The following is a 26,651-nucleotide window of genomic DNA, read 5'->3' as shown; positions in this document are numbered from 1 at the left end:
ATTAGAGTTTCACCTGCACGTACGTGGCTTACAAAGACCAGTAACGCAATCCTCTCCTCTCCCCCTGCAAGCCCCCAAGAACGTATGTGCTTAGTTCTCATGTCACTGCCCGATGCGCGGCACTAAGCCCGTGTGCCATCCCTGCCCGGCTCCCGCTCGGCTCTTCCTCGCAGACCATGAGACGCCAGCAGGGACTCGCTAGAAGGACTTCGGGCATTTCATTTGCCCGTCGCTTCCCCGTCAGAGCGGCACGCTGGAAGCTGCTGCTGTGCCTTCCTGGAGGTGCGAAGCCGCCGCTCGGTCCGCCCCGGGGACGGTGCGGACAGGGATGGTGCGGGCAGTAGGCGATGAGGCGCTGCTAAGAAAGTTTGCCGGTGTCCGAGGGCGAGTTTCACGCGCGAGCAGCGGCGGGGGCAGTCGGGGGCTGCCGGGGGCGCCCGTCCCGGCCGCGCTGCGGGAGCGGGCGGGCGCTGTCGGGTTGCGCTCCGCGGGTGCCGGAGCTGCCGCCGCGCCGCGTCCGCGAGGGCCGGGCCGGACCGGGCTGGGGCGGGGGCGAAGGGGCGTCGCCATCTGCTGTTAATTCCCCGGTCATTGGATTAGTAACCCGCGGTGATGAGATCAGCGGGATCGGCTTTCGCGAGGGGGCTCGGCGCTCGCCGCGCTGCCCAGCTGCGCCGGCTCTCGCATGAGGCGGCGGCGGGCGGCCCAGGGGGAGGCAGCGCGCACAAAGCCCGGTAGCCGCCGCAGGCCGCCGCCCCCGGGCTCCGGGCGGGGCTCCCGGGCGGCCCGGCCGAGCCGAGCGCAGCCCAGCCGAGCCCAGCCGAGCCCCGCAGCCCCCCGGGCGCGGTCCGGGCCGCGGCGCCTCCCGGCTCCTCCCGCCTCCCTCCCCGGGGCAGCGGCTCGTCCCGGCGCCCGCGGGAAGGCGGCGGCTGGATCAGCCTCTCCCGGGCGCGGGGCACACGCGCTCCGGCGGGCGGGGAGACGGGGGGCTCCCGAGTTTGTTTACTTGGGATCCGCGTCTCTTTTCCCCGGGATTCCCTTTTCTGCCGGCGTAGCGGATCGGCGGCGGTGCTGTGCCGGGGGTTTATGGTAAGTTTGCGGTGGGTGAATTCTTCAGTTCGTGGGAATCCTGTGTTTTGTTGGACCGTGTGTGGAGACGCGTTTGTGGTTTGTTGTTTTTTTTTTTAAAAAAAAAAACATTGCTGGTTTTCAAGCTGGTGTGTAGAGAAATACACTTGTGCACCGTTTTCTGGTTTATAACGAAACGGTTTACAGTAGAAATTAGTTTCCTGAGCTACATATTAGAATTCTTTCTAGATGTTGAATGACTAGAGATTTACGTTTCTTGTGAGCTGAATTAATCTAACTTCGCGCTGGCGAAAGCAAAACCTCTTGCCTAACGATTTCCACAAGCTAATGTTTTACAGTGGTTACTTGATGCTTTTTCAGGCAGTAAAAATCAGACCTCAGTTCAACTTAGACGGATCTGAAATACTAAATTGTCCTCTCCGTACGAGTAAGAGGCAAGCTGAACCTTTGTCAAGACAAGCCTGAATTTGTATGCGAGACTTGTGTTTCAACAAAGGGAGGTATTGACTGAATTTGCCCTCACGTTAGTTGTGAGAACTCGGAGCCAGGCAGTGGGGTTTGCTGTCTCTGGTAGGAAGCTGTTCCTGCAGAACCACCAAGGGCAGGGGAGCTGAACGCTGCCCTCGCAGCCTCATTCATTCCTGGAGAGGCTTCGGCGTTGATGTGGCAGCGTCCGTGCTGGCAGCGGATCATATTTATTTCTTTGTGCCCAGGACTTAGAGTGTAGACTGCTACAGGGTGGGAAATGTCCTATATAGAGAGATGGCCAGCTACCACTTCAGCCACTGGTTTGATGTAGACTACAGCCCTTCGGTGTTTAAGTCATACCTGCTATTTTCACAGTCTTCTGTTTGCCTTCCGGTGACAGAAGCAATCCCTGATAAGATATCTCCATGTTGCAAAAGAGCTTATCAGGAGAAAAAATAGCCCCATAGAGTTACTCTTGATGCTTATGGCTGAAACTGGCCTGACTTGTGCAGGGTATCTCGAAGGATGCTACATTTTTAATGTTGTTTCTGTAACTAAAGGAGCCCGTCAGGGACGTGAATATCAAATTGCTGTGAGATTATTTGGGGCTGCTGACAGAGAAATGCCAGATACCCTATGTTCTCTTAACAACAAGCGGAAGTTTTATAACTGGCCTTAGTCATGTAAGTCTGGTTTCCTTGGTAGCTAATGTGCCTCAGTGTCGTGCTGCTGACTCTGGATGTCCTTGGATGACCGTCCTGTGCCTCAGTGTCCCTGCCAGGGCTGAAGGGAGGCCCGGTACTTCTCTGCATCACAAGGATGATAAAACTTCACAGTTCTGTGCCTTGCTGAGGCCCTCATGTGGGTGTTGCTCTGGAAGTACATACTGGTGCTGGTAGGCTCGGAGAGCCCTGTGTTCACACCCATGCCATCCTGCCAGTATGTTTGTCTTTGCAAATGTCTCTGCAGCCAGATTTGAAACACCGGGCTTCCTGCTCAACAGGCTTTGGGGCTCGGGAATAACAAAGCAGTGCCACCTTTTTGCCAGGAACTTTTCAGAGTTGTGAGATTTTTTTTTTCTTTTTATTAATAGAGGCATGAAAACCCGCAGGAGAATTAATAATCAGATATCTTGTTTCTTGAAACAACCAGAATTTCGGATTTTTGGTTTGACCAAATTACAGTCATCTTTATGACTCGTGTTTGTGCAGCATAGGAATTCCTGAACGATGGGCCATCTCTCCGGTGACTCCACAAGCAGCAGCTCATTAACTTGTCAGGCTTCATTGTTGCTGTGTAAACTCCCGTAATGGATTTTCCATGTACCAAGAAAAATTCAAGGAAGCTATTCTTGTCTCATTTTCCTTCACAATCACTGTTTGCTCCTCTTCTGTGTATAAGACACTGACCTCTTCTTGGGGGGAAGGAAGATAAATTTCATAGTGGCACTTGATGCCATATTACAGGACTCCGTCTGATGGTTACTTTGAGTTGGCTTCTTTTAATTGAGACAGCTGGAGAGTTTTCCTTTGAGGAGCTGTTTTGCCTACACATTTGAAACACAATGAGAGCAACTGAGGAAGAAGGCATTGCATGGTTTTCTGAGATGTTGTTAAAAATACTTGGCTATACTGAAGAGCAACATCGTGCTAGATACTCAACTGTCCAATCCCCATAATTCTGCATATCCAAGAAGTGGCAGGTAGAAAGAGGGATGCCTTTACCAGATTCAAGGTCTGTAAGCCATGCTGTGTTTTAGCTGTCTGCTCTCTTTAGCTTCCTTGGCTGCTCACTGCTGCTGCACTGACACCCTCTACTCGATTCTTTTTGTGCTGGGGCAACATCACTTCAGTGCAAATTTGAGGCCCTCAAAGTGGTAAATCCCAGGCTGGTAAATCTCAGGTTGAATAATGGTAATGCAGAGTGTCCTTGATACTCTCTTCTATTTCCACCATCAGCTAGCGAGGATAAATGCCCTCTTCTTAATAGAATATCCGTGTAAAGGAAACCTAGATGTGTCTTCTTCTTAGCAATCCTCCCAGGGTGGAGGATGGACGTAAATATTGCTGGACTCGATAAATCCTGGAGACCAAAATGAGACTGATGGCAGAGAGGAGTGGAGGCTGGTGCCTGCCTTCCTGATGCCATCCAGGGAGCAAACCTGGACTTGTGGCTCCAGTGATGAAGGGCTCCATGCTGGCAAAACTCTGTTTAGATGGATGCAGTGAACTTGGTGTAGTCTCCCTGAGCTCTGTCAATGAGTGTGCAACTGGAGGCTAGTGGAGATACACACATGTTGTCCTGGCAATTTAAGCTATTTATTAAGCCAGTATAGATCCATTTCCTGTGATGAAGAAATTGCTTAAACCTGCCCACTGAACAGCTAACCAGTTTTGGAAGTTGAAACTCTATGTAAAGTTGCTCTGTGTAGCTAAATATTTGCTAATAATTCTAGAAGTTATTGTTGTTGGACTTACTGTTTGAAAATAAACATGTGCTGTGGGTTGAAACTTGCCAGACCAGATAGCTACCTCGCCCACACTTATTTTTCATGGCGTTGTGTACATGGTAGTGAATCTGCGTCACTCCCTGCAGCACACACAGCCTTCAGGCCTGACTTTAAGCTGTCTTTGTAACGTGTAACTCTGTTAGCTGACATGCATTTGTGCTGTAGGATGTTAATGCATCACGTGCTTCCTGGAAGAGCAGTTCATGTCTTCAGACTTCTTTAACTTCAGTCGACTTAGGTTGTTTGTGGGGGTTGGTTGTTTGGAGCATTTTGCTTACTTGCTTTGTAAAGGTGCATGTGCATCATTAATACTGGTGCTAGACTGCAAATACACTAGGGAGTGCTCCTCCAAAAGGGCTGAATATGGAGTTTACTGATAAGTTTCTCAAAAAACAACAGTTGTTTGTTATTTTGTTACAGTGTCCAAGCTAGTGTTGCTTGAAGACAGCAGTGCAGTGTGCTTGACCTGGGCTCTCTCAAGGGTTAAAGTATTTGAAATGGTGGGTACTGTCTGAATCCCGTTTTCAGGTGACCTGGAATGATGTCAGGAAATGCCTCTCCTTTGCCTCAGCTGCTTGTACAGCTCCACAGCCCACAGTCCTTCAGATCGGATGGTGACAAAATTAGGTTGGGGGGGGGTTGTGTTTGGAAAACTGACAGTATAATCGGTAGCATTCACAACCTATCAAGGAAAAATCCTTGCCCTGAAGAGATTTAATGTGAAAGCAAAGCTTAAAGAGAACAGTGTGCCCCAGTAGCCTTGGTGGCAGTGTGGAAAAATGCATCAAAGAGGAGAGCAAGAAAATGTGGCTTATGTTTTGGGAGCCGTGCTGATTGAGAGAGCAGGGCTCACAGGGTACCACGACTTTGGGTTAAGAACTGCAGTTGCAATTTGACTGTCAATAATTGATTAAAGCTTGATGGCTCTATTTTGTCTACCTCCGTTCTGTTAGAGGGCGCCTGCCCATCAGGAGTACTGTGCAGAGCTCATTGCTTCCCTTCCTTTGGCTCCTTTTCCACTGAAAATGGAGTAGTGTCAGGTACTAACCTATTGAAATGTACATGTGTGTAAATTTATGTTTTTTGGGGGGTGTCTTTTTTAAGTGGATGTCACTTTTGCCTCAGAGGCCAGTGTGGTGCAGCACCTAATTTCTGTAGCAATTGAAATGCAGAAATTTAACATGCTTTGCTGTGGTTTGGTCATGGCAGTGAAGGACACATTGTTTCCTTCTTTAAGGAAGAAGAGGTGAGGTGAGGTGCCTGGGCTAAAACACAGGTGTTCTGTGACCTAAATCTGTTCATACTGAAGCCATTTGAATTTAGACCAATGCTGAGCAGTATTCTCTATAATTCTTTGCTTCTCTATGCTTATTTCCTGTATCTTTGGATTGAACATCATGGGGTAATCCTGCTCATGGCTGGTGTCAGATGACAGGTTTTATTGTGTTGCACTGCAGAGTGTGGGTGACTTAGCAACTTTATCTTCGAGGATTTGTCAGAGGCTGAAGCGACAAGTGAGCTTTGGTGTGCAGCACGAAGCTCAGCAATGTATGAGATCCGTCTTGGAGCTGATTGCAAGCTAATGCTTTCAGAGCCTTACAGCATACTCCTTAGTTGAGTTTGCTCTCTTCATTTAAAGACACACTTCCAAAAGCTTGTTCTTATACTGCCTTTCTCACTCTACCCTTTTGCCAAAGTCTGGTGTGCACTTGTCTGCTCTTGTGCCTTTCTGTGGTAACAACTCCTGAAGAAGATTTTGCAGAGATTTTGAGAGAGAAGAAAGATTTGGTCATATTTACACTGTCTTGTCAGAAGAGTGAGGATTTCCTTCCTACAGAAACAGGTCCATGCTTTGGGACCTAACCATGGTCTGGATTGCAGTTCAGCTCCTGAAACCTCCCCTTGCTGGGGTGGGGAGCTGCTGAGTGAACTTCTTGTGAAGTGGCTGGACATCCTGGGATTCCTTTTGTCTGCAGGCAGCAGGAGGGACTGTTGGCTGCTGACTTTGCTGTTGTATTTCTTCAGCGTTTTTTCTGCTGGATACCTGAATATGGCCCAGCTCTGTGTAAGAGGGGAAAGTGAGGCCCGTGCCTAGAGACCATTCAAGCTCTCTCTACACCTGGTAGCAGCAGCAACAGCCTCATGTAGCCTTGGTTGGAAAAGGTGTTTCTTGAATGTTTCTTGAATGTTTAAAAATCAACCTGCTTAGAATTGCTTTTTCATGTGAGAGCACTTGCATGGCTTTAGACATGGACAAAAGTGAGATTTTTCAAATCTGATGAAAGGTTTAGGTACTCAGTTGTCATTTAATTTTAACTACTTTTCCTCCATCTCTTCTTCAAATGAATGCAGAAACAAATTGCCTCTAGTAAAAGGATAGATTTTTTTTTTTTCCATTACATGTTGGAGGTCATAATTTTAAAAGAAAGCCTTGTTGCATAAAGTATTTACATCACAGCTACATTTTATACTGAGAATGGGCTGTCCACAGAAATCGCTAAATGCAGATTGTAGGCACAGTCATGATCTGTGAACTGGGTTTTTTGTTTTTCTCTAAGAATATTCTAACAAATAGTTTTGTAAGGGAAAGATGAAAATGACTTGAAAGAAAGTTGGCTGCTGTCTTTGAAAAGTGAACTAATTCTCCAAAATCTTGAGCTTATTTCATAATTATTTCATGATAGAAGCCACACAAAATTAAACAATAAATGCACTATGTTGTCAACAAGGACTGTGTTACTTGACAGGAGAGAAAATGCCATGACAGTCAAATTTTTGTATAGCCAAGGAAATAGTTGGTTTAAGTGGTAAATAAAGGGAATTTTGAACATTGAGCTTTAAATATTGTCTAAGTTACTAGCAAAATTAGAAAAGGTTTCTTGTTTTGAGAATTACTTTAAAGGTAATTTGGATGCACAGAGTAATCTGGGAGCCAGTACTGGTACTTTTGAAACTTTGTTTTCCAGTTTAAATGGTTTAGACTCCATTTCCAAAATAAGCTCTGCTCTGTTCCTCACCAAAGGTTGTCATGTGCTTTTGACTGCAGAACTGTAGTGTTATGAAGTGAATAGTTGCTTTAAAATAAAGTTTAATTAGTTTGTACTTATGTTCTCTGCTCAGTGATGTCATTGCATTTAATTCTGTAGTATGTCCTGTGTTTGATTTCATTTCTGTGAATTGTTGGCTCAAGTTATAAATGATCCTAAAATTCAGTATAGCTGAAGTGGGGATTTATGAGTTAAAATTGGAGCCTGGTCCTTATGGCATTGTTTGTGTTATTTTCTGGTTGAGACACTTGGTTGAGGTTAAAAAAAAACTCATTAAAATTAAATTTTAACGACTCCATTTGTTTGGTTATCTTGAAAGTTTATCCTAATTTAACTTGTAAAGGTGTACTTGCAGATATTTTTGTCTGATTTGTGTAACATATTTGCATGGGGAATTGAGTATCTGTTCCTTGTGGCTTATCACTACTCTACTTGGATTTACATTGAGGATCTCAGTGAGTGATATGAGCTCATGCTGAACTCTTTCAAAGACTGAGAATATTTTGAGGCTCCAGCTAATTCACTTGGGCAGGGCCATTATTTCATCCTTTGCCCAGGGAAAAAGGAGCCAGCAGTGAGTGCATCTCTGGGCAGGTGTTAAACCTGAGACTATTGAGAAATTAACTTCTGAACTTTGGTGTTTTCATCCCATGCTTGTGGAGTGCAGGTGGTTATTTTGGGGGTCTGACCCCACAAGGAGGTTTAGGTGCATTATGTCATTGTTCTTTCAAAAACTATGATGCAGCATAAAGAAGTCAAAATGCTCTTTTCCTTGTTGCTGTTGAAAACTGTTGTCAGGCATTTCAGAGATGACAGAAGTTGTTTGAAGTAAAGACGATGACACATCAAAGTGTATAAAAGACAGGAACATTGCCATCCTGACCCTGTTTTGACTGCATTGCTGCACATTAGTGTTAAATCTGGTTTGTGCCAGCACCTGACTGTCCCTGCATTTCATTGCCATCAGTCTCTGATGCTGTTAACATCTGGGTAATTCTGTGATATTCTCACTTCTAATTCATAGTGTACCGATCATTCACTAAATATTTATACAGTCCTTTGGTTTTGATGTTTTAAGACAAAAGGGGTGGGATTTCTGTTATCTCTTGTAATCAAAGGCAAATAATGCATTGAAGCTTTTTGATCATTTAAAATATTATAACATAAAATAAAGGAATGCCTTTGTACTTTGGTCAGTGCTGATGTAACTGTTTCCAGTAGTCTAGAAAACCTTACACATAGTTCATTGATGGCTTGTTTAGACTAAGATGCAGCGTTGTAAGTGCAATGATTGTCTACCAAAGATGCAAGAATGTGCTCAGGAAGGATTTGTTACAACATGTATGATATCTTATCCTTTGAGGTTTAAATAGAATGAGATATATTAAACAAGCATGAGCATGAGACCTGGAATATGTACTTGTTGTTTTTAAGTTTTTTTGGTGTTCATTTTAATGGTATTTGAAGCAAAATGTGTGGGTGGAGAGATGGAAGAGAGGCTCGCCTGTGAGATTTCTCCCTTGATAGCCACGTATTGGAGTGTGGATGTAGCAGGAACAAGGAAAGAGGGGAACATTCAGCAGCGTGAGTTCTTGAAGGTGCACCTGGAGAAAAGGTGATTAATTTGTCAAAGGGACTAAGCCTAAATATTTGTCAGGATTTAAAAATGAAACAGGGAGAGAAAATAGACCTCAGAGGCAGGGTGCACCTGTCAGAAACTGTCAGAGTTGCTGCAAGATCCTTCTGTGATGCTCAAACGCCTGTGAGGAGTCGGCGCTGACGTGGTAACATTCCTTCCTTCACCTCAGTAAGCTGCAGTTGGGATGGGAGAAAGTGCATGAGGCTGCTGCCTTGAATTCATGTGGTCTTTTGATTTACAATTACTTTTTTTGTTTCAGTGAGCCACCTCCAGCATTGATAATTGGCTTGTATTTCCTGCTCTTAGACCCTGTAACAAGAATTAACAGCTCGTTTTTACTCAAATACACCTCTTTCTAGCAATGCTGAATAATAGTGCAAGGGGAGAAAAAATCCATATGTGCTAGGTCATCACGGTTTGACTGCTGGAAAAAGACACCAAAGGGAAATTCAAGCTGAAATGTATCAATACTCCAGGGACATGAGAGCGACTGATGAGTTCACTTTTACTGCTGTACTCCACCCACATCCTGCTAATAGAGGACATGGGAGCAGGAAGTCTTCATGAATGCAGAAGCTAACCCTCTCCCTTTACTCTCTTTATTTTTAGACTTTATGTATTCCCTGTGGTAAAACACTTAGGAACTTGGGGGAGCTATGCCCAAGGTTGGGTAGAAATGTGACTTAGCAACAACTGCTGCTCGGTGTGCAGTCAGTCACTCAGGAGATGAGCAGAGACTATTTCTCTCACCCTGTAGCTGGAGGTTGGTTTACTGTTGGTGTAACGTAATTCCAGTGTGTGGAGTTCTGACATCATGTTTGCTTCAGCAGATGGATGGAGATAATGAATTAATGCAGAGATGTTTTTCTTTTTGTTTTGACTGTTGGAAGAAGTGGGAAAATCACTGGCTAAAGCTGACATCTAAATTTAGATATCTGCATTAACAATGTAGGAAGCAGTAGCATGGCAAGCAGCTCAGTTCCTCTGGAGTACTGCTGGCTGGCAGTATGGACACTTTGGGCAGGCATCTGAACTGTGCAGAGCACGCATCTTTTACACCTCTGGTGAAAAATGTGTGTAGGATACTTCCTCTGGATAATCTTTAGGCCAAGGCCGAACTGTCAGTTTAATATAACTTTCCTCAGAGTTCCCAATGAAGTGGTCTTCACAAGGAATTTTTTGCGTGTAATTTTTTTTGGTCTGAATATTTGTATATAGTTGGTTTTGCTTCCACAGCTGTTCTGTGCTTGGTTTCCGCAGTGGTAAGAAATGTGGTATGCTCAAATCAAAGCTGAGCCTGACAGTCTGTTGTAGAAATATGATTGTAAGGGAAAATTCAAGCAGTTACTTTATTACAGCGAAGATGTGTGGGTTGATGGTCTAGCTGGAATTCAATTTGTGTGTTTAGGTCTCGTGGTACAAGAAGAAATTTTATTACATGTAATAATTAGCTTTTGAAATAAAGGGGATTATCTTTCATTTTAATCACTCTGCCTTAATGGCAGGGAAGAAAATCATTGTTTTTTAATAAGAGTCCCAACTCCGTTCTCAGTGTTTTTTAGAATGACATTTTAATTGAATTTTATATTTATGGGACTGATACTTAAAACTTGTCATTCTCGTGGGTTCTTGCCTGTTTCCCCACTGTTTATTAATCAGCTGTATTTTAAAGAGCGTAAACTCCTGTCCCGCTTGTCTTGCCAAACAAAAATTCCATAGACAATTCTTTGTGAAGAGAATTATTATTTCTACTGGTAATTTTTAATGTGCGACTCTAATATTCAGCTACATTTCTCTCGTTAACACGAAGCATTATGTGTACGCTTCATATTCAGTATGCGAACAGCTTGTAAATAAATTACAAAAGTAGGTTTAAATTTCATGCCTGTGCTTAGGAAAACTAATGGATGGTAATCAGTGTAATGGCTGATGATAGATTGTGCTGTGCCAGCAGGGGAACTGGCGCCCAGAAAAAGTAACACCAGATCAGGAATGGCTAGAGACTGGTTGGTGAATGTGTTCTTCTCCAGATGCTTTTTTAATGCCTTCAATTAACTTGATTAAGCAGCTTAGCTTAAGTAAGCAGAATTTGTGACTTGGAAGTTCTCCCATGTAGTATTTTCCCATTGCCTTAGGAATTAATTCCTTCAGTACTGTGTCCCTGTAAAGCAGGCAGCCTTGGTTGCTCCTGTGTCTTGCACAGACATGAGGTGCTGTATGCTTAGTATGAGAGGCACACACAGGGGTGGCTTTTTTCCTCTCTGCAATTGGTTCTTGGCAGAAGTCATAAATCACAGTGATTTCTGCACAGTGCAATTGAATGGAGCCTGACTACCTTATTTTTTATTGGTATTGAGAGTTCCCCCCTGCTTAGATCACTCTGAATCCTTTGTCAGCAGAGCAGAACATGCCCTCTCAGCTTCTGAGCCTGGTTTTGTAGTGCAGGGTCAGCTCTGAATGCCATCCTCTGGTACCTGAGCTGGGTAGCTGAAGTATCCATGTAGGGCTTGAGCCAAAACAGTGACTGGGGGACTTTTAGGCCTGGGATTCTTTGGTCAGGGGTGCCCTGTGCCATGTTCCCATTATAGCTCTTTAAGGTGCATTTTCTTGTTGCTGTTGGGGGTCTGTGTTGGCTGCAGCTGTGGCACAGTTCACCAAAGACTTTCCCTCCAAATACTCACCAGTCAAGTGGCTGCTCTTGTATTCTGACCAATGTTTTAAGGTAGTGGTTCCAAGCAAGGGAATTGTTCTCAGGGACCACTTTGGAATATAATTAAATGTCCTAATTGTACCGGCAGTGTCCTTATGAGGTAACCTGGTGCATTCTCTTTCCTACCCAAAGGTTTTATCTTTGCAGTATGTGTCTCACACAGATTGTCATTAAATCCATGCAGTAGCTTCAGAAATTGGGATCTGTGTTTGTAAGTGTTTTGGTTTTTTATCCTTAAGAGAATTTCAGTGAGGAGCCTGACACTACATCTACCTCTTCTGCTCCCCTTGATTAACAAAGCACACTTTGTTAATCAGACGTGATGATGTGTTTTGATACTTACTTAGTCTAGATTGGGATTAAACCAGGTATCTGCTACCTAATGAAAGGTGAGGGTTGAGTGTGCTTCCATGATCCTTCTCTTTGTAGAAGTGCCAGGTGGGGACATAAACATCTTAAAGTGTGCTAAAAAATGGATAAAATTTTCAGCCACATGTGGCTTCCCAGTGTTAAAAGAAGCTGACAAAGGGATGTACAGGGAAAGAGGAGGAAGGGATGGAAAAAAAAAAAAGGGAAACTGGAAAGACTGGGATTGTAACAAAAAGCCCTTTGCCATAAATTTGTGATGAAGATGATATGTAGGGCAATTGAATATATTTTTCATTCATTCCTTCACTGTGGAGGAAGATCTCTGTTCATGATGGGGATTATTCAAGTAGTCAGAAGCGTTATTAAACTTCTGGGTTTTAATGCTCCATTAAACTTCCATAATGTGTAAATTACTTCCTTCAAACTTGTCTCTATATTTGATCTCTTTACTGTAAACTGTAACAGAGTTCCTGCTAAATATGAAAATGCACAACTGCTCTTGATCCTGTGATTCTAGTAGCAATTTCTGTGTCTGCACAGTGCTTTGGGGAAAAGTGTGTGTCAGTTTGTCTGTTGACAGAATGGTTGGAATTTAACCCCCCTTGGATTTCTAGTATCTTTAGATATTATTTTTCTTTATTAATCTGTTGGCCAAAAGGCTTGTTTTTCTCCTCTGAAACTATTTGTAGTGTTTGTGTAGTATCCCACATGGTTTTACATTCAACATAGTGGTGTGGTTTGTATGTGACTTCCAAGTATGTTCCAGTAGTAAATGATAGTTTGTTTGATAAAGGCAAATTTTCATTTAGGCTCAGGTGAATACCTTGGTTAGATGTCAAATGGTTCTGAAAGGATCTTTGTATTAGTCCACTTACTTATAGCCTTCCTGTGGTTTGCTTGAGGATGTGGTAAACAAAAACAAGTCTAGCTCTGATGAAGTTGAAAAAAGAATAATTTTCCCAGTATTTACTTGGATCATATTGAGTGTATTATGGTTTTTATAACTCAATGGGAAAATAACTTCTTTTACTTGATGTAGTCCCTTACTTTTAAAGATACTTATAAATGTTACCTTTATTCTTTATTACGCTGGAAATCAAGGTGATCTATATATCCCAGTGCAATCTAGGGTCTTCTTTTTCCAGAATTAAAAACTCTGAGCATTTTTTAAAATATATATTACACCTGTTGCTGGAGCTTAGCTTGATGTGCTTTCTCTGTGTGTAAAGTACTGCTGATCCAAATTTAGATGGAGCACATTTTTGTCCAGGGCAAAACAGAGCCCTGCCTGAGCTATTGGAGAATCAGTGTGTGGGAGATTTAGATGTCTTGAAGATTCTTTGCAATAATATCAAATATGGGGATTTTGTGCAAAGATTAATTGGAACACACTCATTTCAGTGGCAGTACACCTAAAGATTATCACTACTATATTTTTATTGCCATCAAACTTGCATCTGGTGCACTTTTCTTCCAAATAACTTTCAATCTTTTTTCCCCCTTTTCGCCCAATACATTAAAGAATGAAGTATAGTTAGTAGTTAATTGTTACAAATAAAATGCTGCTTAAAAGAAAACTCCCTGTGGAAGACTGCTTAGCTGGGGGAACTGGAGTATGAAGTTATTTTGAGAAATACAGACCTTGTGTTTGAGCTTATAGATCACAGTCTGTGTTGAGACTCCTGTAGACAGGCACAAAGCTGATTTATTTTTATCCACACCTCTATTAGGAAGTCTAGTGTGGGCTTTTTAAAGTACTTTCCTGTGGTCAAAAATATCTGGAATTGTTGGCACTTGTAACAAGAAATTTTTTGAGGTTCTGCACTGTTAGGTCAGTTGTAGAGACTCAGAGTAGCAACTTCTTTCACCATGGCTTTTCCTAGTTGGAAGCCCTCTCTGACACTGCAAAGTCTGTGATACTTTTTCTCTGTAGAACAGTAGTTGTTTGAAAAGGCAGCCTTTCCTGTTAATCTGGTTCTAGGACAGTGAAAGATCCAGAAAGAAAATAACATTCCACATAGCCACTGGTGACAGCCGATGTGACTCCACTAAGGACAGATTGTACCTGAGAAATTTGGTGGCCTTCTGTGGCAAGATTATGGCATTGGTGGATCAGGGAAAAGCAACTGGTGTAATCTGTGTGGATTTATGTAAAGCATCTGACACTGTCCCACATGACATCCTTGTCTCTAAACTGGAGAGACATGGATTTGATGGATGGATCATTTGGTGGATTAGGAATTGGCTGGATGGCTGCCCAGAGAAGTTGTGGATGCCCCATTCCTGGAGGTGTTAAAGGCCAGGTTGGATGGGGCTTTGAACAACCTGGTGTAGTGGAAGGTATGCCTGCCTGTGGCAGGGGGGTTGGAACTAGATCATAGAACAGGCTGATTTGGAAGAGACCCATCAGGATCATTGAGGTCAACTCCTAGCCCTGCTCAGGACACCCCAAGAGTCACATCATGTGCCTGAAAGTATTGTCGAAATGCTTCTTGAACTCAGACAGCCTTGATGCTGTGACCGCTGCCCTGGGGAGCCCGTTCCAGTGCCCAACCACCCTCTGGGTGAAAAACTTTTTTCTGATATCCAACCTAAACCTCCCCTGGCTCAGCTTCATGCTACTTCCTCGAGTCCTGATGATCTTTCACGTCCTTTCCAGCCCAAACTATTCTACGATTCACCATTGCGAGACCCATTCTGGATTCTCACCAAGGTGTCCTTTGTCTCTTCAGGAGGAGTCAGATTCTTGACATGGGGACATAACTGTAAATCTTTTATTCTTTAAAGCCCTGTGGCCTTTCCCAGTCTCTCCTGGGTTACCAAGTGTCTTATTTCCTAAATTAATAGCAAACAGAAACAAAAATACTACTCTGTAAAATGGGAATGCTTTTATGTGCGTAAGGAAAATCAATTTTGTTGCTTAGAGCTCAGGCGGTTTGATTCTATGATATTACTTTCTCCATCATCCCCATTTGTCTGTGCAATTGTTCTCTGCTGACAGATGGGCTTTAGCAGAGGCGTGTGTTTAAAACAGATGAAATTCATTGCTGTTGCTTAAAAAATATGAGGTTTTTTTGAGAAAACATTTATTTGTTTAACAGGAAGTTGGTTTGTCTTTTTGTTATCACTCCAAAGCTGAATGGAACTTCATTTGTCAGCGCACCTGGGAAATACAAAATCACCTATGTGATTTGATTTCATGATGATGCTTTCCTTAACATATATGAAGTCTGTGTATTTAATTTCTGTTCTTTCAAAGAAGAAACTGCAGGACTGATGAAGCATTGCTTCCTGGTTTTGTGTCTTGTGGCTGATTTGACATGAAGTCTTCAGGACACTTTGCTGCAGTCACAGCTTTGATTTGAGCTCATTCTCTTCAGAGTTTCTTGGCAAGATATGAACTTGCAGCCCAGCCTGATCTTCCATGTGATCACTTCCAGGATGTCTGTCCTCTCCTGTAGGAACACAGTTGTCTTTGAGCCTGCTGCTGTTCTGTCAGATTTGGCCGATGTGGCTATTGACTGAAGTAGCCTGAAGAGGGGGAAGGGTGAGGAGGGATGCAGATGGTGTGATTGTGTAAGCCTATTTTCCTATTAAACAAAAGAATACGCTTTTGTTCAGGATCAAACTTGTTCTCATGTATTCATCTCCTACATGTTTGTGCAAGTACAATGGCTGGGTTCCCTCCAACCTTGCCCTCCCCCTCTCCCTGTGCAGCCCTGAGTGGGGGAATGGGCCTGACCCCTGCATGCATTTGTGTCTTCCATACAACAGATCCCCCATGGTTTGTCCAAGACAGCCTTTTTTGGACATCTCTGCCACATCAGGCTGCTCAATTCACTGTAGGGGGAAGAATATCTTCAACTCTTGTCTGCTGTGCTTGGCCAGAGGCACAGTATGGTTATGTCACTGGAGTTTCGCAGCGCTGTTGGAAGTATTAAAGTCATCCAGATTGTATCAGGAGCAACCTCTAATGGGCTGGAACAGCAGGAACATCCAATGTGTTTGCTTCCTGCCCACCAACAGTGAGAGCATCTGACAGGTGTTGTCTGTACACTGCTGCTTCATCTAAATGAGAATTAAACAAAGTGAGGCTCAGATGCAAAAGAAGACCACAAAAGTATCCTGGTCATTCCAGAAGCATTGCAGATTTTCAGCTGTTAGGGAATGTCTTTTTATAAATGATACAGAGGCAAAGCACTAGAATCACCCACTGCAAAATGTACAGACAGGCCCTGTGAGGGTGGAGCTGACTCTTGTAGCATCTGGCAAATCTACAGCAGCCTTGTGATGCTATAGATGCCTGCCGAGCTGCTACTAGTGGGTCTTCCTCCTTATCCCCATCCTTATCAGGATACTCCCCCTAGAAAACCAGTTGCAGGCCTTGGCTCCCTCATGATTTACAAAGACTCACCAGGCTTGGAAAACATTGACACAATCTAAGAGTGAAGCTTGAGCCAAGGGGCCAGATTTTCACTACAACACATAATTACAGTTTCTCCAGTTTCAGTAAAGTTTTGGTGAATGACTGTGTCAAGCTGGAGGAGCTCTCGTCTGTCTGATCGTCACTTTCTACCATCTGCAGACCTTCCCTCATCTGCTCAGGGATCATCTCTGGCATGTTCCCTGGGATTCACGACTGGCTAGACTGAGGAATGATGCTTTCCAGGAGTATTTTTTCTCATCTACAGCTTTCTAGCTTATTTCATTTTAAAGGCCAACTGGCTCCACTACACACTGCAGCAAAGGGAACTGCAGCAAAAGAGAGGCAGTGGGAAGGTGTTCAGCCACATTTCAAGGCCATCGTTTAATGGATGTTCCGGTTTTGAAATTGAAGCTGTAGGGGTATTGATCCTCTACAAAGCTCTAGAGGTAAAATGTAAAATAAATTTAAAAAAAAAAAAAAAAAGAGTGAGGCTGGTGAGAAGTAGTAATGACTAGAGAGAAATTGCAATATTAAAACTTAATTATTCCTTGGGCTTTAAATCTCACGTGGTCTGACACCTATTGGTATTACTTACCTGGTGAAGCACGGCTGAGTAGAAATGTAAAATGTGAAGTGGAGCTGAAAACATAATTTTCAATTTCGTGCTAAGCCTTTTTTTGTGTTAATTTGCTCTTTAAATATAACCCTGACACTTGAATGTTCAAAATGGCTACATCAGCTGTTTGGGAAAGACAGGAAGGTATTCACTTACAGAAGAGTGGCTGAAGGGTGAAAGATGAATGATTTCTGTCACAGGAGTGAGGAAGATGTAAGCAGAAGCTCACGTTTGTACTGAATTCAGACATGAAGTTCAGCTGTGCCCTTTAGGGCAGCTGGAAGTGACTGGAAATTTGCTCCATGGTTTGGGCTGCTGCCTAAATAGACGGTTCTGCCTCTGAGCTTTTAATTTTTTTCTCTCTCTTTCCTTTTGCCAGAGCAAGTGTTTACATAATTGTCTGATATTTCAGATCAGAGGGTTTATCCACCTGAAAATAACCTGGCAAAATGAAATACTAGATTTTGCACACTTGGGCTTTCTGAGGCAGACCATCTCAAGGCTATTTGAATGCAGGTGGCTGAAGACAAAAGGAAGAGGTGGTAGAAAGGATGTAGCAACTTGAACATCTGTAATTGTGGGATCACAATTCCTGTTAAATACCCTGAAAAGAAAATAACCGTTTCCTTGCAGGAACTTTAGAACTGAAGTGTTGCTGTTTTTAAAAGTACTTGCATAGTAAAAAAGGCAATTTTTGTTGTATTATGTTACTATATTTGTTTTTCAGATTACATTGCTGTATTGTGAGAAGTCATTACGCAAAAAACCTGTTTACAGGCTTCAAATGTTTTTTGTCATTTTTCATGCTTCTTCAGAATATAAGTGTCTGCATCTAAATCCAACTTTCAGTATGAAAGAGGCGAATTCCAGAAACACATGCAGAGAGACCAAAGGCATAAAACCAACCCCAAACCTCAAGTCAGCTCAGTTCCAAAGTACAGTAGATGGAAGTATTTAAAAATATACATTCCACTATATTCATTGCTACTCAAGATTCTTTCTGCATTCTTGATCATATGACTAAACTGCTTCTAAGTCGAGTGGTACAGATGGTGTGGTATTTCAGATTATTCTAATTCCAAACAGCTAAATGCACAGTCTTTTTTAATAACAAGCTTATGCTGAATTTTGAAACAATTACATTTTTGTAACATTACAAAACAAGTTACTCTTTACAGAGGAATGTCCTTGGGATTTTCAGGATTTGCATTCCTTTCAGGAATTGAAGAAGTCATGACTTACTGCTGCATTGTTCATCCCACATGTTAAATGTCATTCTCTAAGTGTGCATGCAGCATAAAATCTCATCTGTACCACAGGATAGCTTAGAATAGCCAAGCATTTTTGTCTGGTTGCATTGTTACTGCATATTCCCAATTTGACAAAGAAAGCCAACATTGCTGATTTATTGCCCATTTTGAACAATGTTGGATACCAGGATCTATAGTTGAATCCAAGCTAGCCAGTCTTTATAAGGTGCCAAAAATGTGCTTAATTCATTGTCACCCTCAAAACAGTGTTGTCATGGTTCTGTTTGCACACTGGGAACAGAGTTACAGACACTGGGCCTTGTGCCTTTACATTATGTGGGTGGAGGTAAAAGTCCTCCTCCTTGAACATACGAACTCCTCTTCATTGATTTGCACAGCACAGCATAGCGGGTGGTTTTGTTCTTCCCATTCCTTCTGTAGAGACTTCAGCACTAGGCTTACATTCAGTGCTCAAACACTCAGGGTATCAGTTGTGTGCAGGCATCTGGGGAATGAACAGTTTTGGTGCCCACAGAGGAGAGGCCTTGGTTCAGAGCCTCCTGTTGCCTCTGTCTTGGTATTCAGGGGTCCTCGCTGTCTGGTGACAAAGCCCAGGTTGGCAAGGGAGGTGACAGTGAGCTCTGGCTGCAGGAAGGAAAAAAACTGATGAGGGCCAATAGCCAAAAGAGTGAGAACTGCTGTGTAGACATTGGAAATGCTGCTGGATGGAGGCATTGCCTTCCCTGCCTTTTCTGATAGACAGTGTCACCAACTGGTGTCATTAATTGGGACTCACCTGGCTGCTTCTCACTTTTTGGTAAGTGTCAATTTAGTAGGATTAACCTGAGCCGTAGTGTGTTCTTAATGTAGTTTTGAATTGTGTTTGTGGTGACATTTCTTATGCATGTTTTTCAAGCTTTCTGCATGTCTAGTTCATAATCCAGAGGGGAATACAACTATGAATGCTGAAAGCTGACCTTGCAGAGAAAGCATGTTTCTTTTATCAGTTATGTTCCACTGATGCCAACGTACCAAACTGTTAAAAACGCACCCTATTTAGTGACAGCAAAGTGATGTCCCAGCAAGCCTTTCTCTGGTAAGTATAATCCATGTTTTTATTGTGAATAATTTCCCAAAATATTTTGGCAGTCTGCATGGGGACACTGCTAAGTGACATTGACACACTTTTCCTGTTTGAAGTTGTCTTGTTCCTGTACAGTACATTTAGTCTGATCATCATATCCTGACAAAGCATGGCATGAATGTGAAACTGAGACAGAAATTATTTGGGTTATGAAAACGAACAGTCTTCTCAGCCAGAGATTTCCAGATGCTGATTATTTTCCACAAAATATCTTTTATTATAGGGAAAACTGATGAAAATTTGTGTTTCAGTTGTAGTCACTAAACAGGTATAATGGAGAGCTGATATATTAAGCCAGATTGAAATATTTTCTTATTTTTTAACTCCTGTAGTGGTTTGAATTACTGGAAGAGCAAAGATTTGGGAAAACCTTCAAAGCAAAACTATACAGTGAAAATTCATGTTCTTTGTATTTCTGAACTTTCCTGTGTCTAGTGAGAAGATACAGGCAAGGAAGTCTAGGTTTCTCTAAGAGATGTAAGATTACAGAAAGTCACAGCAGTTGAATGACAGTGCTTTGGCAAGTTTTTATTAATTTGGGAGATGGTAAGAAGGTTTTACAACCAAATATTTCTGTAAGTGGATTGAACAGTAGCTGACCTTCTGTCCTTTTGGGTTGACCCACAACTTTTACCAATCCTGTGTGATGTATCCATCCAGTCCTGCAGACAGGGAGCCAGTTTAAGGTTCTTTTGCCAGATGAAGTGTTAATCACTCTGCTTCCTATTGTGGGCATGAGCTCAGCTTTCCCAACAGCTGCTGGTGTGGGGCACTTGCACATCTCTGTGGGGAGAAGCTGCCTGGAAATTATCATAGCAGTGGTGCAAGTATGACTTTTCTGAGGCATCTACACTGGAAGTATGTTTGTTACCTGTGGAAGTAGGGAGGGGGTGTTTGTTGGTGGAGACAGGCTGGGCCCTGTTAAGCTGTGCTGCTCCAGCAGCAGCTTCTGATGGAGTGAAGGTCAAGGTGATGCCTCTGCTGCTGTTCTCACCTCAGTGTGGACCTCTGCCATCTGCTTGGTGTGAATGCACAAGATACAGGCAAGGAGAGGGAATAGATGGTGGCTTTGAGGCAGGTTTTGCTCCTACAAGCACCCAAGGGGGCTGTTGTAGCTGCCAGGAGGACTTTGTGCATAAGTTGCTCCCTGTGGAGCTCACATTACTGTTGCATGGGTTGTGAGCTGGGGCATGTGTTACAACCCCTCCCTGCCTCCTCCTTAAAAGTTTTCATGTCAGCTACTACTAAGGTCCAGCAGTTAGAGCTGTTAGGTCACTGCCAGCATGGGGTGACAAATAATTAAATGTTGTCTTTTTTTTTTTTTTATTTACTTGTTCAAGTCCTCTGATATTTGAATGAGGTTAGTATGGCTATAGTTGGCCTTCTGGCAGAAGCTGAGAACTACCAGCTACACAGGACTAGGATGCAAGAGAGTATAATATGGTTTGTAGGAGGAGGTATTTGATGAAAGGTACCTTCTGAGTTGTACTGATGCTTAGAAACTGCTGCATCTTGAATGTATCGCTCACTAACTGTAAGATTTTTTCACTGTTGTTTCGTCCTATGTCCATGCAAAGCTATTTGGCAAAATGATATATCATATAATTAATTTATGTGGTAATGTCTGTGTATGACCAAAGACCTAATATTGTAAGATACAGTTTCAAACCAAAGTACTTACTGATCAGATCCCAGAGTAAGGACACGGGTGAGTGTATCAAGATACTCATAATGCTGCATTTTACTCCTCTGAATTACTGATCTATCTATTAGCAGCCTATTTATGTTACAGTTTGGGGCACATGAGGAAGAATGTCAGTGGCTTGCCAAGTGAGTCAATTCAGTGTTTATAATTTCTTGGTGATCTGCCAGGTAAATGTCTGTCCAAGTTTAGTTTCTCATGTGATCAGGAAGTGATACAGGAGGATGCACTGAGGACTTCCCCGACCGTCTCCCCTCAGCACCCTGACAGGAATGTGACAATTGTCTTGTGCTTTAAAGAGGAAATTTTCAAAGGCACACAGAACTAAATCTCATGTAGAAATCACTGAGGTTCCCTTTAAGCGTCTGAGGTTTTCCCTTTTCATTTCCTTTCAAGCTCAAATAATCACCTTTTTAAAAGCAACTACCCAATCCCTGGGCATCTGTCCTCTTAGGAAAGCTTGCTTACCTGATAACATTTACTCCCTATTGCTTCCCTGTGTATATTTTAGTGTCACTATTTAATTTTCCCTGGGATTATTAGTGTGGAATAAAGTATTGAACTTGCTTCAATGGGCCGAATTGGAATCATACGTTTGAAACAATCAATGAGTGCTTCTGCAATACTGGAAATGGCAAACATCAACTTAAATATAAGTATTGCTTAAAGTTTCAGATTCCTTTTACGTGGTTTGGAAAGAAGTAAGGGGGATCATTCAAGTTCATCTCACGTGGAGACTCTTGGGAATTGTTGTGCATCTTCCTGCAAATGTGACATGAAGGGCTTGGAAGTTTATGTTTATTTTTTAATTTTCAAAGATTAAAATTAGGTGCAACGAGTTGTTTTTTCATGCTCAAGTGTGTACATATATACATACCCATGTGGGACCAGCAAACAGAAAATAATATTTTCATACAGTAACTTAACTGTCATGTGGTTTTGAAAAATCAACTTTTTACGTTTTTTTACTTTTTTGAAAGAAAACTTTCACATAACATAGATGTGGTTTCATCTGCATTTAATACATGCAGAAAACACTTTACATGGTGTTTGCCATTGTAAATAATATAAGGACTTAATTAACTTCTCAAACGCAGTTGGATGGTAAATTTTAAGTTTTTTTTTCCTAGACTTCTCTTTTTATTTCCTTCTATTGTGAATACATGTTTCTCATCTTCTTTCAGAAATGATATTTGGAATGAGACAGTGTGTCTGGGGTAGAAGTTCTTTAAAAGGAAGAACGTGGACTTGTGACTTACAAAGTAAAGATTTTTTTTGCAGGACATCGGTGCCCATCTGCTGTTTGGTACTTTATGACAACCGTCACCTAGGCTTTTCAGCCTCTTGAGAGTCTGGAGATTTTTTGCTTCTTCAAACACTTCATCACTCTGTCAGTAAATAAACAGAGTGGGTCTACTTGGCTATATTTGAGCATTCTTGGACTTGGCACTTGTTTTGCTAAAAGACAGAAATGTGTCTGCTGGTGCAGATACTTTATTTGATCCCATGTCAATCACCTATTTGAGTTTATAGGATTTTGTCTTAATTTTTATTCCTTTAGTACTTTTAGAGGTCCTTGGTTTGCCTTTGTGCTCTACGTGAGCTCTAAAATGTGAATGAATCTAACTTATACAGGTTGCAAAGAATCTTTCCTGGGTGCTTTTTTACCATGTTCGTCTATGGAAGCAAAGAAACAATACATTTGAAAATCAATGTGTCTTACTGTGTTCCAGCCCTTCTCATTAGATGAATGCTAAAATATAGAAACTGTTGATTAGCCTGCTGCCCATTAGCATGAGGAACATCCCTGTTAGAAACATCTGCCAAAGAACTGAAACTGCCATTCTTCACTTGTCCTTCCATGACTCCTCTTCCTCATTCCCTCTCTTTTTATTTTTTTTTAAGCTCCTTTATAAAAAAAACCCTAAAGATGAATTTTGGTTTTTGTTTCCCCCCCCACCCCTTTTATTTAAGGCCAGGGTAAGTTAAAAAGAAACATTTAAATTCTGCAGCCATTTGCTGTTGGCTGCATTTGTTTTAATAAGGGCAGAGAAGCTGAAGCCTCTGTCGCCAGGGCCCAGGGAAGAGAACTCCTGGAAATAAAAGGAGATTGTGACACTGCATGTTTCTGAGGCCGTGAAACAAAAGCTTAAGTGAAAGTGAAGCTACTGCTGAACATAAAGTTTATCACTGTTGCTGGGGAATAGTGTCTGCCTGCTTCAGGCCCGCTGTGAACTTGGCCAGACAAAATAGGTGGAAGGGCAGAAGGTGGGGAATGTCTGCATCCTATTATGAATTGGAGGAAATGACTGTCTGCGCTCCGTGCGCTGGTGGGCTCCGCATCCTGCTGGCAGACTGGTGAGCGCTGTGGGACACTGAACCAGGAGTGAGGAATTGTCAGCTCTGGGGTTTAAAATAACTACTAGGGATGAGAAGAAGCTCCTTAAAAACATACCGTGGGTTTTCTGTTGGCTTTCTTAAACTAACTGGAAACTTTCTGCTTTTTTTTCCAGGGGCATTTTTCTTGGAAAACATTGCTGCTAAAAAGCTCCAAACAGGAGGAGTAAATCCAGTCAGCTTGTCAGACCACTGGCTCAGTGTAACGGTGCTTTCATGAGGTAACGTTGGGCCAAAGTCAACTTTTCTTTTCTCCTTTGTAAACCTGCAGCCAAGCAATGGGCCAGAAAATCTCAGGGAGCATAAAGTCTGTGGATGTGAGGGAGCCCCCTTATAGACCTGTCAAACGAGAGCTGAGAGGCCCGGATTTTTGCAAGCCAGCGCGCCTGGACATGCTGTTGGATATGCCCCCTGCCAAGCTGGAGGTCCAGTACAAACACGCTTGGAACAACGAAGATCGCTCCTTAAATATATTTGTAAAGGAAGACGATAAACTGACTTTTCACAGACACCCGGTTGCCCAAAGCACGGATTGTATCCGGGGCAAAGTCGGCTACACGAGGGGCCTCCATGTCTGGCAGATCCACTGGCCCACGAGGCAGCGGGGAACTCACGCCGTGGTGGGCGTCTCCACGGCCGAAGCCCCGCTGCACTCGGTGGGATACACGTCCTTGGTCGGTAGCAACAGTGAGTCATGGGGCTGGGATCTGGGGCGCAACAAACTCTACCACAACTGTAAAAACCAGCCTGGCGTCACGTATCCTGTCTTTTTGGAACCAGATGAGTCTTTTGTACTCCCAGACTCGTTACTGGTGGTTTTGGATATGGATGAAGGGACGCTTAGCTTCATGGTGGATGGACAGTATCTTGGAGTGGCCTTCAGGGGACTAAAAGGGAAAAAACTTTACCCCATAGTCAGTGCAGTTTGGGGGCACTGTGAAATTACAATGAGATACATCAACGGACTTGACCGTAAGTGTTACTGAATTTCTTCATTACCCTGTCTTTCAACTTTTCTCATGTAGGAGTTTTTCTTTTATCCTGTTGCAGTGGACAGTGTGTGGGGGGGAGCGGACTGTTCACTGTGAGTAAACTGCATCCTGTCTGACTGCTCAAAACTAATATATCTCAGTTGTATCTTGTAATGATGGTGTGGATTGTATCAAAATATCTTCCTTTTTGGCAAGCAGAGTTGCAAGAAATCTGTGTCCAAGGAAAGTGAACAGGCTGAGAAAAAGATACTGAGAAACTTCCTGGGTATACTGAACAGTAAAACTCTTGTTTACTGGAGGATATGTTTTAAATCTGTGGTTTCCAAATAGGATTTGTGGATCCCGTAAAAATTTCCTGTAGTAGTGGAAACTCTTACATGGTGTTCATAAACATACTTGAATGCTGGCCAGTAGGCTTGCTTTCTGTAGTTGCCTTCCCAGGACCCTCAGAAGCAGCTGTGGATCCCCAAGAATCTGGGAGCTCAGGTCAAATACCGCTTTCAGCAGTTTTTCTGAAAGAGAGCTCTGTTCCTTAGTTCATTTCAGGAGGTGCTCTCTCAGGGTATTTTCTTCTCCAGCAATCCGTGTTTTCGGATAAGCAAGCATGAGCTATTTCTGATCTAAAAGGGTAATATCAAATTAAATTGATATGTAGTAAGGAGCAGCATGTTGCTGCTGTGACCTTGGAGTAGTGGCCTGCCAGAAGATGAGTTGCAGAACTGGGTCTTGTCCAGTTCTTGTCCCTGCTCAGGAAGACGAGTGCTCTGCCAGGGCCGAACGCAGCACAGTGTGCACTCGGGCAAGCCCAGTTATTTACCATCAGCGTCTTGGCTGCTGGGTGTTGGGGAATGGAAAGCTGGACAAGGTATTAAGTGGAACTTTGTTCTTGTTTAAGACCGTATTATCTGAGCTGTAAGAGGAACTACAAATATAAATACGTAGATTTACGAAAAATGGACGATTGGGCAAAATTTTAATGTTTTTTGGCTTTTTGAATGGGACTTGGTCTTGTAAAAAGAGAACGCACCTGCCTTTCAATGAGTGATTTCTAAAAGAATTCACTAGTCTTTTCAGTAAGGATGCAGTGGTCTAATTTTTTTTTTTTGTCAAAAATTAATTCTCTGCTCATTAGTCTTACATCTGACATACCAAGTAGAAACATAATTAAATAATTTGACCCTGTTTAAGATTATCTTTTCATAAACATCTGTACCATGCACTGGGGGAAAGACTTTTTATCCACAGAAGCCCTGCAGGTTATTCCAGCTAGATGCTAAATGGCAGCTTCCCAAGTGCTTTCATACAGGGGAATATCCGAGGACTGTAAGTATTGTGCAATTACTCAGACGTTGCAGTGTGATGTGCTGACAATCTTTTCTTTGGATGGTGGGGGAGAGAGACTTTTTTGCCAGCTGAATATTTGTTTGCAAAAGCAGTTTTTATAATACTGTGAATATCTGCCAAACTAAGCTCAGCTTGGTCCACCACGTCCACACAGGATTCTGCATTCGTTTTGTAGCCTTCACAGGGCTGCTCAAGGGAGCTTTAGAAAGATGAAAACACAGGAGAGGATGTGAATGAGTTTGGTAGAAATTATAAAATAAAAGAGGCTAAGTAGAGAAGGGATAGTTGTGGTCTGTGTGATGACAGAGAGAAAGATTCCCATCTGGTTTCTTGTGGGATAATTTTGTTGGAAGAGGCAGGATAGCTTCCTAAACTATCCCTGAGAAAGTCAAAGTCTCTATTTTTTTTAAACACATCAAGTCTAATGTTTCATTTTTTTTTTTTTAAATCCAGTCTCCAGAAAAATCCAGTCCGGGTTTCCCCCCTTTACATACTCCGGATAGTCCAGTCCGGGTTTTCCCCCATTTTCGCGGAAATCCATAAAACGCGAACCCGTGGATAAAAGTAAACTTGTAAACACAACTTTTATGTAGGCCTGAGTGTTAATCTGATCACGTGAAAAGGAAGTTTAAAGCCACTTCACCAGGGGGCATTTTGACATCCTAGAGTCACATCATTTGTTATCACATGTTCACTGATCCATTACTGTCCTGCAACAAAAACAACATTCAAGAAACCAAATTAGCTTGTTTAGCTGGTGCTCCAAAGCAAACACTGTCTCTTCTCTGCTGAAGGTGTTTCTATCCAGGCTGCCCTTGTGTAACTTTGAGTTTAGTCATGGTACCTCTTCATGTTTGCTCTCACTGCACTTTTAATTACAGGTTTTTATAATTGCTTGTTCTTGTGAAAATTGGAGTAGATATTGAAGAACATTTGTGTTCACAAATTT

General features: G+C 42.6%; 1 protein-coding gene across 7 annotated transcripts in view; it reads left to right on the top strand.

The window, feature by feature from the left end:
• Window positions 1-26,651, top strand: part of SPSB4 (splA/ryanodine receptor domain and SOCS box containing 4) — a 161,319-nt gene that overhangs the window by 76,564 nt on the left and 58,104 nt on the right. For 2 of the 7 annotated variants that reach the window (XM_027729352.2, XM_027729350.2), the window contains one exon: window positions 23,483-24,338. The exons of 1 other annotated variant lie outside the window; for it this stretch is intronic. In XM_027729352.2, coding sequence (XP_027585153.1) covers window positions 23,645-24,338 — 694 coding nt within the window. In that variant the 5' untranslated portion in view covers window positions 23,483-23,644. Of the gene's footprint in view, window positions 1-858; window positions 1,090-19,039; window positions 19,220-23,482; window positions 24,339-24,391; window positions 24,436-26,651 lie in introns of those variants that run through there. 4 more of the 7 variants (XR_005562578.1, XM_039378775.1, XM_027729354.2 and 1 more) reach the window with 4 other exon arrangements.

The sequence above is a fragment of the Pipra filicauda genome, unplaced genomic scaffold (assembly GCF_003945595.2).
Source record: "Pipra filicauda isolate LSUMZ 115617 unplaced genomic scaffold, ASM394559v2 scaffold146_size1912638_pilon, whole genome shotgun sequence".
NCBI lineage: Eukaryota > Metazoa > Chordata > Aves > Passeriformes > Pipridae > Pipra > Pipra filicauda.
This window is presented reverse-complemented; position numbering and strand designations above follow the sequence as displayed.